General features: G+C 38.9%; 1 protein-coding gene across 12 annotated transcripts in view; it reads left to right on the top strand.

Annotated features, from left to right (window-relative positions):
• Nucleotides 1-13279, top strand: part of fat1a (FAT atypical cadherin 1a) — a gene marked incomplete at its 3' end in the record, with an annotated part of 89638 nt that extends 76359 nt beyond the window's left edge. For 3 of the 12 annotated variants that reach the window (XM_084402845.1, XM_084402843.1, XM_084402848.1), the window contains 11 exons: nucleotides 886-1708; nucleotides 1801-1932; nucleotides 2439-2596; nucleotides 3345-3801; nucleotides 3887-4040; nucleotides 4914-5024; nucleotides 5244-5887; nucleotides 6005-6142; nucleotides 10002-10061; nucleotides 10488-10523; nucleotides 11588-13279. In XM_084402845.1, coding sequence (XP_084258971.1) covers nucleotides 886-1708; nucleotides 1801-1932; nucleotides 2439-2596; nucleotides 3345-3801; nucleotides 3887-4040; nucleotides 4914-5024; nucleotides 5244-5887; nucleotides 6005-6142; nucleotides 10002-10061; nucleotides 10488-10523; nucleotides 11588-12267 — 3393 coding nt within the window. Of the gene's footprint in view, nucleotides 1-885; nucleotides 1709-1800; nucleotides 1933-2438; nucleotides 2597-3344; nucleotides 3802-3886; nucleotides 4041-4913; nucleotides 5025-5243; nucleotides 5888-6004; nucleotides 6143-7141; nucleotides 10062-10487; nucleotides 10524-11587 lie in introns of those variants that run through there. The other 9 variants (XM_084402849.1, XM_084402850.1, XR_014626597.1 and 6 more) reach the window with 8 other exon arrangements.
• Between the last annotated feature and the right edge of the window lie 1317 nt (nucleotides 13280-14596).

Here is a 14596-nt window from a genome sequence, read left to right as displayed (position 1 = left end):
TGTGTGTGTGTGTGTGTGTGTGTGTGTGTGTGTCAAGTCAAGTCATCTTCATTTATATAGCACTTTTAACAATGTAGATTGTTTCAAAGCAGCTTTACAGAGATAAACGTATAATTTAAGGTATCAGAGACTGTTTTGGCTTTATAGCGGTTCTTTAATAAAGCTATTTTCCAGCTAAAGTTAGTTTTGATTGATTCGCTTCCGTCGCAACGATCATTTGTTATTAAATTAGGGGCCGCTAAGACGACACCATTCTCTCTACACAGACTTTAAATGCGAACCTGTGATAAACGCTGATGGCGTTCACATTGGTTCTATAGTTATGTGCGTTTGAATATATGTTCGCAGGTTTGTAATTCCCTACAAACCAAGCCTAAACAAAGTACTGGTCTTTCCTTATAAATTTTGATACAGAATTTTATTTTATTTTGTCACTTCGGGGTAGGTACGCGAAACGACGAAAATGTGTGTGTGTGTGTGTGTGTGTGTGTGTGTGTGTGTGTGTGTGTGTGTGTGTGTGTGTGTGTGTGTGTGAGAGAGAGAGAACTGAGAAATTTGCTGAGACTCAAATAGTCTATTGTGCCAAAAGTAAATCCAGGCTCAAGTGCTCCCTCTACTGACCTTGACTGGCACTTATTATCAGCCTCTCCATGCAGAAGGTTCAAAGCCATTTTACTCTTACTCAATTACACTTCAAACAGCTGACTTGATAATTTGGCACCATATGTTGAAAGACTAATAATCGAGTTTTTTAGTTAACGTTTATGATGCCTGCTGTTTTGTGCTGTAAAGTGAGATACATCATAGGTGGCTGTGAAAACAATCAATTGTCTTGAAATGATCTGAATATTCTGAATCCTTAGTCTCTTGACTCTTTTGCCCTAGGTAACGGACAGCGGTCGACCTCCATTGGTCTCCACGGCGTTTGTGAGTGTTCGTTTAATTGAGGAGAGCATCTACCCTCCTGTCATTCTTCCCCTGGACATCTTTATCACCACTGCAACAGACGAATATTCAGGTGGGGTCCTGGGTAAAATCCACGCCACAGATCAGGATGTTTACGACACTCTAACTTACAGCCTTGCGCCCGATAGTTCCTCCACCTCCGAAAACTCCGGCCTCTTCTCCGTCTCCGATGCTGATGGTAAACTCGTGGCCCGTGGGAATCTGGACGCTGGTCAATACGTCCTTAACGTTACAGTGACAGATGGTCGCTTTACTGCAGCTGCCCGAGTCAATATTCATGTACGGCAGGCAACAGCACAAGCGCTCGATAACTCCTTCGCTGTGCGTTTCTCTGCAATAGCACCAGAGGAGTTTATTGGAGATTATTGGCGCAACTTTTTGCGGGCTTTGCGGAATATCGCCGGTGTTAGACGCGGAGATGTACAGTTAGTCAGCTTGCAACCTGCTGCTGATGCATCTGGTGACCTGGAAGTACTTCTAGCTTTAGAGAGGTCAGGAAGTCCATTCCAGCCCCAGGAAGTGGTTTACAGGAAGCTCAACGCCTCAGTTGGGGTAATCGAAGAAATGACTGGAGTCCGTATTGTACGAGTTGTAAAGAAACTCTGTGCCGGTTTGGACTGTCCGCTTAGTTACTGCCAAGAGACGGTTTCTTTGGAGACGGGAGCAGTGTCGGCCTACAGCACTGCCAGAATTAGTTTTGTTACTCCACGTCACATGCGCACATCCAAGTGTCTCTGTGAAGGTAAATATGCAGACACAAAATATTCCAAAAATGTATTTCACTTCCAGGCAAGAGTTTATGTTAGCATGTTAACCCTTTATGTATGATTATAGGAGCTGAGTGTCCTGTCTTGAGTAAACTGTGTGAGGGAAGCCCCTGTCCTGATGGCATGGAGTGTGTAGAAGACCCCATGCATACCAAATTCAGATGCATCTGTCCTGAGGGAAAACAGGAAGAGTGCTCAGGTTTGAACACACATTTCTTTGCCTTCATGCACCTTAGTGCAACTCACACTCTTTATTAAAGCACTGTATTGAAATCCCATCCTTTTATGGGATGGGATCCTTTTAAGTCAAGTATCAGTATTGCTCAAATTAAACTTCTGTACATAACTCATCCTGCTGTATTTGTGCTACAGACCAATACAAATTCAGACTGATAGAATGTTAAGGCCAATTCACACTGCACCGACAGACTGTCACAGTCACCAGATTACAGCACGTCACTTCTCAGGCATTCTAAATCCGATTCAGCATGTTCAATTGGCGAAAACAAGCTACGACAGACCCCAACAGGGGTAAGACACTGATCCGACAAAACCCGACGAGGTGTCTGTCGCCGTCTGTCAGCGCGGTGTGAATTTGCCTTTAACTGTATCAAATGGAACAGATGATGTCATTGCAATGGAAATTGCATTAAATATGTATTTTTGGGTTACATCACTTGTTTTGGTTTGCTCTCTGTGTTGTAGAGCCTCAGTCCTTAACATTCAGTGGAAATGGATATGCACGGTACAGGCTGATGGAGAACGAGAATAAAGAAGAAATGAAGCTGTCCCTTAGACTGAGAACGTACTCCACCCACGCTACTGTCATGTATGCCAAAGGCACAGACTACAGCATACTGGAGGTGAGTGTGTGCTCCAAAAAAAGAAGAGGAAAAAGAAAGGGGAGTTATTTTGGAGCTGGGAGAAGAGAGGGGAGCTCTTTCTCACGCATTCCCCCTTTGGTGAGGGAAAACCACACAACTGACAGATGCAAAGGAGTCTGGGACTGAAATGCAAGCAGTGTCATCTCCCTGGTGTTACATTATAATAATGTGTAGCTGTTTCTGCGTCTCCCTGAAGCATCATTCCTCATTTCATCTGTTTAATCTATTTAACTGTCTGTTTTGGCTGTTTAAAAATAACTAATAAACTTTTTATAGGCACACATTTTGGGGCATCAGGAGCTAGTTGTGTCAAAAAAACTGTGCTGACACAGAATATACCTGTGATGCCCTTAAATATGCAAAATAAATAATAATACAAATTTTAAAACATGTTGCATGTGCTTAAATGGCCTTAGGTTGCTTACTAGGTTTTGAGACACCCATTTAAAGTCATACATAGAACTTAATGGGGAATAAAATGATTTTATGTTTTTTAAATTGTTTTTGTAAATATTATTATTAGATTTTTTAAAGAGTTAGTTATTGTTTTATTATAATTAATAATAAATAATAATTTTAAATAAAATGTTTTACAAATTTATTAATAAAAAGCTTTTTTGGTAGATTTGAGATACTTTTTTTTTTTTTTTACTTTACCCCAGATGTATGCGACTGGTGATTAGCATAAGGTCAGCATGAAAGTCAAAACTATGTGTGTTTGTTTCAGATTGTGAACGGCCGCCTACAGTACAAGTTTGACTGTGGCAGTGGACCTGGTGTGGTGTCCGTGCACAGTACCCAGGTCAGTGACGGAGAGTGGCACACAGTCTCACTTGAGGTAGACGGCAACTACGCCCGACTGGTCCTGGATCAGGTCCACGCTGCATCTGGCACAGCTCCAGGCACTCTCCGCACCCTTAACCTAGACACCAGCATGTTCTTTGGGGGTCATGCACGGCCGGCGTCCGGCTCAGGAAGACTTGTGGTAAATGGGCTGCGGGGTTGTCTGGAGGGGATTGTGTTTAATGGGAGGGAGCTGCCACTGTCTCAGATTCGAGGGGTTCCCTCAGTGCTCGAGGAGTTGGTCGAAGCGGCTCCCGGGTGCAACTTGGCTCCTCCAGTCCAGGGCTGCTCCAGTAACCCCTGCACCAATGGAGGCACATGTTCCTCACTGCCTAATGGAGGTATGCATGGTGTTTCTTTGGATTTGAATCATTGTGTTTATATACAGGACTGACTAATATGCTGTGTTCTTATGTGCTGTTGTAGGATATTTCTGTAAGTGCACTTCTGCGTTCATGGGTACTCACTGTGAAGTTACTATCAGCCCCTGTGCTTCTAATCCCTGCCTCTATGGAGGCACATGTATCCCACGAGGAGGAGACTTTTACTGCCAGTGCAGAGGACAATATTCTGGCCAACGGTAAGAGCAAATGCACATATGACCCCAGAAATTATTCAGACTCTTAGCCACGATTATAAATTCATTAATTTAATTGCGTTAAATAACATTATCAAATCATATAGCATCTGCAAACAAATTATCCCAGGTCTTGGTGGTTTTTAGGTGATTTAGGTGTAAATTCATGGCATTGTCTGTAGACATGTTCAGAAAACTTTTCTGTATTTTCTAATAGTGTTCAGATACCTTTTGTTTTAAATTTGAACATTAATATTTTATTTAGTTTGATAACTTTTTATATAAATAGGCTTTAATATAAAGCCATAGATAGAGTGGCTTCAGTGTCCAGATATTTTGGGGCACTTTCAGAATACACACATATTCATCATTCTCTATTATGTGACTGATGTTTACTTGTCATGCTTTTTCTTTTTAAATGATAAAATAATTAGACTAACAAAGAAGAACATATGTAGTGCAAAGTAAAATTGTTTGATAAGTTTGATATTTCATTAAATTAGTTCTTTTTTCATTTTAATGACATTGTGTATACTCCAGATATGTAGCCAAGTAAAAGTAAGCTCTGTCAATATTTTCATTAATTAAACTTCATTAATATGCATAGTCTGACTCAAACATAAGAAAAATACTTCAGAGATCCATGCGGCATTCTCAGTAATTCCTGTTAAATTGGAAATTTAATCAGAAGCTTTGGGACACAATGTGATTGGTATTCAGATTTAATTCAGCAAGACAGAATCAATTTTCTCTTTGAGAAATTTCTACTGCAATTAAAAACTATCCTAACTGTTCTTTCGTATTTAAAGTTTATCTAAATGTGTGCGTGTATGAAGTATCTGACTGACAATTTGGCTCATATTAATTTTCTGTCAGGTGTCAGCTGGGTCCGTACTGCACAGATAACCCGTGTAAGAACAGCGGCAAGTGCATTGATAGCCTGGATGGCGCTGTTTGTGAGTGTGAACCAGGTTTTCAAGGAGACAGGTAAATCTTTTGATCCATCTTATGAACCAATGAGATAAATTCAGCTTTACCGTCACATGAATAAATTACTTCTTTTTTTTTTATAAAAAATAAAAGTTATTTTAAATTGTAATAATTTTTCATAATATTACAGTTTTTGCTCTATATTTATCAAAATAGCATCGGTGAGCATAAGAGATTTCTTACCGATGTCATGTTTGTGTGTGTTTATGTGTTTAGGTGCCTCAGTGATGTAGATGAGTGTCTGAAGAACCCTTGTGGCAATGGTCACTGCCAGAACTCATATGGCTCCTTCAACTGTAACTGCTCCACAGGCTACAGTGGGCAGCATTGTGAACTCCGTTCCGAAATCCGCAACGAATTTGTCTCCACCTCTTGGAACATCGGCCTGGAAGAAGTAATTGGAATCGTTGTTTTCGTCGCCAGCATATTTCTTCTTGTCCTTCTCTTCGTCATGATTCGCAAGCGCATTTGTCGGCGCTCAAAATCCAAATCTGACGACGATGACAATCTCAGGTTAGGCACAGGGGCCCCCCACGCTTTCCTCCATCGACCGTACTTCGACTCCAAACTCAACAAGAACATCTACTCCGACATCCCGCCGCAGGTCCCCGTAAGGCCCATCTCCTACACACCCAGCATTCCAAGCGATTCCCGCAACAATCTAGACCGCAACTCCTTTGAGGGCTCAGCCATACCGGAACACCCAGAATTCAGCACATTCAACCCCGACTCGGTGCACGGACACAGGAAGACGGTGGCTGTCTGTAGTGTAGCGCCTAACCTGCCTCCTCCCCCACCCTCCAACTCGGTGTCTGACAGCGACTCCATACAGAAGCCCAGCTGGGATTATGACTACGATGGTACGTATGGAGAATCTGTAATCCAAATATTGTGCTTGTGACTTGTAAAACAATCTATTTAATCTATTTCATGGGCTCAATAAGTAAGCTTGAATGACTGTTTTCTTCTCCTCAAAGCTAAAGTAGTGGACTTGGACCCGTGTCTAAGTAAGAAAATGGTGGAGGACAGTGCCTGTCACCCTTACAACACCAGAGGCAGCATGTCTGAGGTCCACTCTCTCAGCTCCTTCCAGTCCGAGTCCTGTGACGACAATGGTATGTTTGCTTTTACACAGATGACTGATAGGTCGTAATCAGCCAGTTAAACTGCAAATTATAAGTGAAATACTTGACACGTTTTTTCCGTATATCAGAATTATTTATATAGAATGTTTCTCTGTAACAAGATAAAAAAAATAAAAAGGCTATGTTTTGAATGGAGCACTAGTGTACTGCATACTACATACTGCGATACATACAGACAGTGTACACTGAATGCAGTCTACTAATTGAAAATAATTGTGTGCAAAAAAAAAGCGTTTCAAAGTGTAGGACGCTACATTATTGTGAACAGTAGTAGCCATAACTGCAAACTCATCTTACTGCGAAATGTATATATATCATTTATCATTTTGACTCATCTTTTCTTAAGAAAAAATGGTTTAAAGGCTGAAATGCGAAGTTTATCATTTCATAATTATTTAGTTTTTGTCAAAACTTTTATTATTATTTTAAAAAAATTATGTTTTTATGGTTCTTTTTACGGTTTAGGATGTTACCATAGTCATAGTGTTACCGAGTCCTCTTTCACCAGTCCAGCGTTTGCAAGTATGAGTAGTATGTGCTACACACTACCACGTTACATTACTTGTTTAGTTTGAGCAGTGTTTAGTTATCACCTCATATATAAAACTGTCATATTGCCGGTTAAATCCATTTTTTGTGTTAAAAATTTGATAAAAGTATCTGATATTATTTCTGATAATTCGGCATACTAGAGAGGTCAACAGGAAATTTGCATACTGTGCACAGTACTATACATAGTGTTTGTGTGCTATTCTGAACATAGCCTAAATTTCTTGCATGCTCTTCTTAGTAGACAGATCAAATATAGTTAATTATATGGTTCCTGTTTTTTTTTTTTTTTTTCTGTACATCTGCTAACCCTGTCTGTCTTTATTTTACTGATGTAACTGAGTGAAAAGGGTGATATGTTTTGGGTCATGTGTTATGTCGTTTCTCTCTCTCTTCCTTATCGCTGCACTGGGGCTTCAGCTCCCATTTGGATCAAATCTCACCACAGACACAGAGCAAGGTTTTAAATAGAGGCCTGCTCGTAAGTGAACATTCGCCCACGGTGAAAGGAAGTGATCACTAAAAGCCCTGTGAAATTCTCAATGCATAAAAAGAAGAAAGTGTGTCTTCCCTCCAAATCCCCTCGCCTTTTTGTTTCGCAGTTGCTCTCGGAAGCTTCTCATCCGTTTTTCATCAGTTCAAGGCAATATCTGAGAATGACCTATATAGCATCTCTGTTAGTTATCTGTGTGAAAATCATGTTTTGGATCTCTTCTCTTTTTTACCCCTTCCCTTTGTTTCTCTTAATGAAGCCAATGGATGGTTGAAGACATCAGCTCAGAGTGTAAAAACAGGGTATGAAAAGTACACATGATGGGTCTCTGACACACGTCATTTCTGTTGATCCTGATAACTGTATTTGAAGGCCCTTTCACATGACTCGTGGCAGCGTTCCCCAGTGCGGTGAACTGCAGGGCACTAACTGTCAAGCTATAGTGTGCAGTCAAGTCGAACGTTGTAACACAGTGCTTAAAGTACAAACAGTTTCAGCTTTGAACCATTTGCTGCTGACCTTTCAAACAAAGCTAATTGTTAGTGGACAAATCATTAAGATATCATTATGAGGCCAGTGTCAGTGCAAAAAGGAAAACAGAAGACATAAAAGAGAGACTGATTCAGTGCATATGTAGTCAAAGGTGTGTATATCATCAGACTCTGAGAATAATCGTCATATTATGCACGTTAGATTGGTCGATCAAATCAGCGAATGATGCTTGTGTTGAGAAGTTTGTTGAAGTTAGGGTTGCGTCAGCATGGCAGTGTCATTTTAGTATTATTTATATACTATTATAGTATTTTTTCATATTTTGAATTGGCTTTTATTAGGGATGCACAATATATCGGCCAGAATATCGGTATCGGTCAATATATGGTAACTTTTAATGTTAACGTTATCGGCCTGATAAGAAAATTTGTCCGATATATTAAAGCCGATAAATAATTCCTTCAGCTTAGACACTTCAGATGTGCACTGATCACCATGATGGTTTTGAATTACTTGAAATATGATTGGAATCACTTCTAAAAAGGAAAATACGGTTCAGTGCAACATGAGCAGTGCAAGTCTGTCATATCGGCTACATAAAATTATAATGAAAATAATATAATTGTGTGTTTGAGGCATGGCTTTTAATGATGATACTTTTGTTTTTGTAATCAGGTTCTCAAAAATTATAAAAGATTAGATTTATCGGCCAATATATCATTATCGGCTTTCAAATATAAAGAATTATCGGTTATCGGTATCGGCCAAAGTTTTCATATCGGTGCATCCCTTGCTTTTATTTTCAATTTTAAGTTTTGGTAATTTTATGTGCTTTTGTCTGTTTTATTCTGGGGTTTTTATTTAAATATTACTCTAGCTTTATTTTTATTTAAATTTTAGTAATTTTATTACTTATTTTGGTTAGTTCGTAAGGCAATGTTTCTAATTGTTTTGTTTATGTTTAAGCTTTTCATCTAATATTTATATTTTATTTTAATATTTGTACGTTTTAGGTAACAATGTTTTTTTGTTTTGTTTTAGTATTTTCTTTTTTAGCAGAAAGAACTAGCATGGAAGAATTTAGAAATACCATTCGTAGTAGGTAACTGTTCATGTGAAAAACTTGCAAGGAAGTCTTACATAAAAAAAATAATAAAAAAAGTCAACTTTTAAATCTCAATCCTATTCACTCCATTCAGTTGTTCTTGAATTCATGAGCACATGTACCCTGGAAATGCAGAGTTCTCGCGAGAGCACAGTTTGAATTTGCTCAGCGAGTTACTCTGGCATTGAGTAATGATGCTCATTAACTATGCCTTTGTAGCCGAGCTGCACCAATCACATCGGTGTATCTGATATAGGCGGGCCAGAGGCGAGCTAAACAGATGACGACAGCGCTAGTGAAAGCGCAATCACGACAGTGATTGGTCGTAGTGTTATCCAATTGCGTGCAGTGAGATTTTCAAATGCATGCTTGGTACCCCTCGAGTTGGGCGATTTTCATTACTCAATGCCAGACCCTTAATCTTTCAGATTTGGGTCTGGATTTCCAGGCTAGAGCACATGTGTGACTCATCTGTTAGTGGATTTTGATTTGTAGTTTTGAACACGCCTAGTTGAAGCCCTGACGGAAGTCATGTGAGAGGGACGAATTCATCTAACCTTTGAAGCTTGACCCTCATTTGACCTTTTCAACCCCTGATCTTGACCTAACAACTGCCCCACTAAATCTCTGATATATACTAATGCATTATATTGAACAGATTATCCATATCTCCTTATGGTCATGTACCCGCACATTCCTATAAAACGTCAACCTTGCTTATTTCATTTTCCTCCATCTGTTGGTTTTGGCATGGGGCCAGAGAGTATCTTTGTTCTCTTTTATCTTTGAGAATTTTCCTGATCCTTCCTTCCATCTCTCTGTTAATGTGTGTAACCATGAGCACAACGTCAGCCGTCACTCCCACTCTCCTCCACCTGAGCTCAACCCAGACGTGTTCCTTACGGACACAACCAAATCCCTCTGCCATTAACCCATCCCTCAGATCACACCCTTGTCAGAAACCAGAATCCCATAAAACCAGAGTTAGTATCTGTTGTTCAAACGTGCTGGTAAATGAAATCAAATCCATCAGTGTTGTCAGATGTCAGAATGCAACGTCTCATCGTAAGAAACGTTTTTGTCTCTGTTTCCTCTCTCCCTGGCAGTCTTGACTTCTAGTGTTTCTTTCCTGTCATGTTTACTTCTGAAAAATTAATGTTAAGATTTCTTTTATCTGCCCTTCTTACAAGCCTCCCTAGTGACAGTAATCCACCTTGTCAGCTCTGTTGTTGACTCGGTGGAGAAAGAAGGTATTTTTTTGCTGCTTCTTTGCTGATTATTGAGTGTCTGTTTTAGTGTTTGGTGGGTGATTATTAGCTGTCCAAAATGCCATTTTCTTCATACCACATCTACAGAGACAGAGAGATTAAAAAAGACTAATCACATCTGGAAAATTTCTATCAAATGCCTCATTAGCCAATCAGGTGCTGTTCAGCTAATTTGAAATGGAAAATTACGATCTTGCCAAGACTGATTTCACTTTCCCTCCAATCTGTGATATGAAACAATGTTTCTGTGCAAGCAAATGGCATGAAGATCATCTCTTACCTTCATGGTTCTTTCATTTGTATCCACATCCTCTTGCATTCTTTTTTCCACAGTGTTCTTTGATCTCCTTGTATTTGACATTTTCTCTTTCTCTTTTCTTTGCAATTCTGTCTGCTTTTCCTCTAAAGAGTCATTCTCGGCTCATGAACACAAGAACCCAAGAGGTGATTTATTTTTTTGTACAATTTGCCTGAAGCCTTTTAAATTTGATATTTTTGGCTTGGTTACCCTTTCTATATAAAACTGCATGTCCACAAATCTGTGACAAAAATAGTGTCAAATCAACTTTGTTTTGGTAGTTTTGTGCGATTTTTGTCACAGCATTAAAAACGTTTTGTTTTTTTGCTTTTGTTCCCAGTTTAACTTAGTGATGTCTTCCTCAAATTCCCCCAAACCACATAACAACCATAAAAGACTTTTCCTAATAATATATTGTGTAAAAATGAATCTTTGAAAGTTCCGACTAATTGTCATATTCTGTCAAGGTTGTGTATAGAATATGTAGACATATTCTGAGTTATTGTGTGTGCACATGTGTGGTGTATATTTGTGTGCACTCCAGTAATAATAGTGTTAAGCTGAATGCATCTGCATTGTGTTGGTGTGATACTGACGTTGCATGCTGTTGGTTTTAAATGACCTGGCTTTGAATTAACTTGAGTGATTTATGAAAAGGGTTGAAGTCAATTCAATTTTTTACACAGAATAAATTGTCATTTGACCAAAAAAAAAAAAAAAAAAAGCATGAAAAGATTGTTTTTGACAATCCATTATTTTCAGATGTGTGTCCGTTTCATCGCGTCTTTAAAGTCAACATGAGTCTATTTCATTATTATTATTATTATTTAACAAATAGGATTTTTTTACGATTATTTTTAATTTATTATTTATTAATTTTGAATAGTTAGTGAATATTATGCCACTTAATACTAGTATAATAAAGGTTATGGCAATAATAGCATATAATGACAAGCTTAAAAAAAGTGTTGGTTATCATTTCAATAATAAAATCCTCCTTTTTTATGCTTCAGTACTTCACATGACAGACGTAAAACAGGTTCTGAATGCCATTTCATGTTCACTTCAAAACTAAAATCAACCCCTCTGAAGTTGAATTGACCCCAGCCTTTCTTCAGTGTGTGACCCCAATCTAATCACAAGATTTGTATGTATTTTTTCAAATTGTGGCCCGCCACTGTGATATTTACTGTTGTTTTTTATCCGACAGGCTATCATTGGGACACATCTGACTGGATGCCGAGCGTTCAACTTCCTGGAATTCAGGAGTTCCCTCAGTATGAGGTAGTGGAGGCCCCACCCACCCTTTACAGTGACCCCACCCTGCTGGACACGGACTACTATCCCGGCGGATACGACATCGAAAGCGACTTCCCTCCTCCACCCGACGACTTTCCTTCTCACGATGACCTGCCCCCTCCTCCGCCCGTGCCGGAGTACGGGGAGCGCTACGACACATTGCAGTCCACCACGCGGGCACTAAACAGCGCCCCCTCTAGTCCCGGAGGGTCTGTAGTACACCACCGCCCGCCCTTACCCCAACTCTACAGCCTCACCCAATTCCTACCCCACCACCATTACTCTTCAGACCCCGAACCCCAGACCAACCCCACCAGCACCATCACATCATCCTCCACCGGAGGATACCGGCGCGGAGGATTCCCACTGGGCTACGGCCGCGACTTCGACCCCCCTGCTGCCGATAACATGTCACTGTCCCTGTACACGTCCACGGCGTCCTGTTCGGACATGTCCGCCTGCTGCGAGGAGTCCGAAGTGATGATGAGCGATTACGAGAGCGGCGGAGAGGAGGAGGAAGCACAGTTTCAGAGGCTCATCATACCGCCACTGGACTCTCAGCATCAGCAGCAGCAGCATACTGAAGTCTGACACTGGATCCAACACAAAAGTATCAAAAGTGCCTAAATGAAACCCTGCTACAGGATACTGACTGTGTTTAAACCATAACCACACGACATACGCGGTACACAAACGTAGTCTTACACGTAATATAAATGCCAAAACATCCAAACGCACACTCCGTATACATCCATATCTCACTGAAGAGGGGTTTTTGGAAAGACTTGCTTGAACATGAGTTCTCTTCAGTAGCTCTTGTGGGCTGTTATTAATATTATTATTATTATTTAACAATATTGGAGAGAGCATTAGACCTGGCTGTGCCGTTAAATAATACATTGATCATCATGCACAAGATCATGCTGAGATGTAGGCTACAAGTTACCCAGAAAATCATAACTGATATACTTGTCATGGATAATGAGAGAAAAAGCATCAATTCAAAGGTGATATCTGTATTTGCATAGATATAACCATGCAAACTGTTTTTTTTATACAAATCCTCAGTCATTTGTAATGTAAATTTGAATGTACAGTTTTGATTTCAAGGTTTTACTAGGTTTCTGTAGATATTTTTTGCTTTTCTTTTCCAAAAAAAAAGAAAGACAGGAAAAAGTAGTATACCAACTCAAATGGTGTGTCATTATCAGCCTTACTGTATGTTCCTTCACAAGCAAAGAGTCTAAAAAATAAAAAAATAAAATAATGTAAAGGATATGAATGTGTGATCGTCACAACACGCGTTCATTTCTGAAAGGATCATCTGATTGACGTCTGCATATTCTTGTGATGTGTTATGTTTTCTTTTTCTTTTCTTTGTTTAATTTGTTGTTTGTAAATTGTGACTTTGGAACATCTTTATTTTTTGACCATGAAAATGGGACACAATATATTTATAGTGCGAGATTATTCACAGACATGTGACTTTTTCAGGGTCTGCGTGTGTGTGAGCAATGCTATGGTCTTGTTTTATGATTTTTATTAAATACTGCCACTAGCTTAACTGCTTTACTACTGGCAATAAATTATTCTCTAAAATGGGCGTTTGTCTTGCATGCAGTTTATTTTTTATACACAGATTTAGGCAGAACAATTCAGATATTGAACTTGACATACTGCACTTGTATAAAGGGAGATTCAATGCTTGAATGCGTTGATGTGTGATTAGAGCAGTCGTACATGTTATGTTGATAGCAATTCAGATGCATCATTTGTGTCAGACAGCGACATTATATTAGCTCTAGGCAGAATTTCGAAACTAGAAGGGAAACTGAATGATCTTTTGATGTTTATTTTAGTTTCCAATGGATTGTAACAGCTCCATTATGACATGAAAATAATTGGATTGCAGTTGTTTACTGATAGCTATATAACATCTGAGATGAAGGTTTGATTTTAAAGATTCTAAAGCACTTGTATGGATGAATCTCACAAAACACTATTTGAAAACCCTTCATACAATAGGCTACAAAAATTGAACATAAATCAGTTTCTGACAGATACAGGATTCTCGTGAATTATGTTACTCGCTAATATGCTAGCTTTGTGAAATTTTGCCTCACTTTTTTTATGGCTGCTTACCAAATAAATGAATTAAAGTTGAAATTATAATGCGACAACAAAAAGACCAGAAACACTGAATTCAACCTCCAGTTTATGTTGAGTTCTTATTGTTCGAAATATGATATTGAGTTAATATCCTCATATTACAATTCCCAGATGACCGGGTGTGTGTGCTATTATAAAAGCAATATTGCTTTCATACAGTAGTTCAACCAATAAGCATGTAACCATTGAGTTAGGCTACAGTTCTTTATGTGACAGTTCAATAAACAAGTTATTTTTATTTTAGATGAAATATTGCAAGTAATATATATAACAGGAACATTTGCTCAGAACAGCTGAGGGAGATAACACCAAACAAGCCATCTCACTGCTTACATCATCAGCAGATACTTCATCTTGATACGGTATTGAAAGTATCTAAGCTCCTTAATGATAAGTATTCTGATATATCTGATCCAAGATTAATCAAAACTTTATTCTACTCTTTGATGCTTAAATATCCTCCACTACACTCAATCCCTAAAGAACAGCCTTTTCGACCACTCCTATATTTGAAGAAATATCTTGATTTTTAGTTGCTTAGCCCATTTTCATGATAGTTTTTGTCTAGTTTTAAATCATTTTAAGTCATCTGGCCCCCTTGGTAGTTTGTTAAGGCCCCATGTGTGGAACTGCTTTGGGTGCCTGCAGGAACCAATTTTGTTTTTTATTTTATGATTATTATTATTATTTAAAAATGTCTTGGTACTATGGTTACCATTACTTTCAGTTATAATAAACACACTGGGAAAAC

Source organism: Rutilus rutilus (genome assembly GCF_951802725.1).
Source record: "Rutilus rutilus genome assembly, chromosome: 2".
Classification (NCBI taxonomy): Eukaryota; Metazoa; Chordata; class Actinopteri; order Cypriniformes; family Leuciscidae; genus Rutilus; species Rutilus rutilus.
Note: the sequence above shows the minus strand (reverse complement) of the source record. Positions and strands in the feature narration are given on the sequence as shown.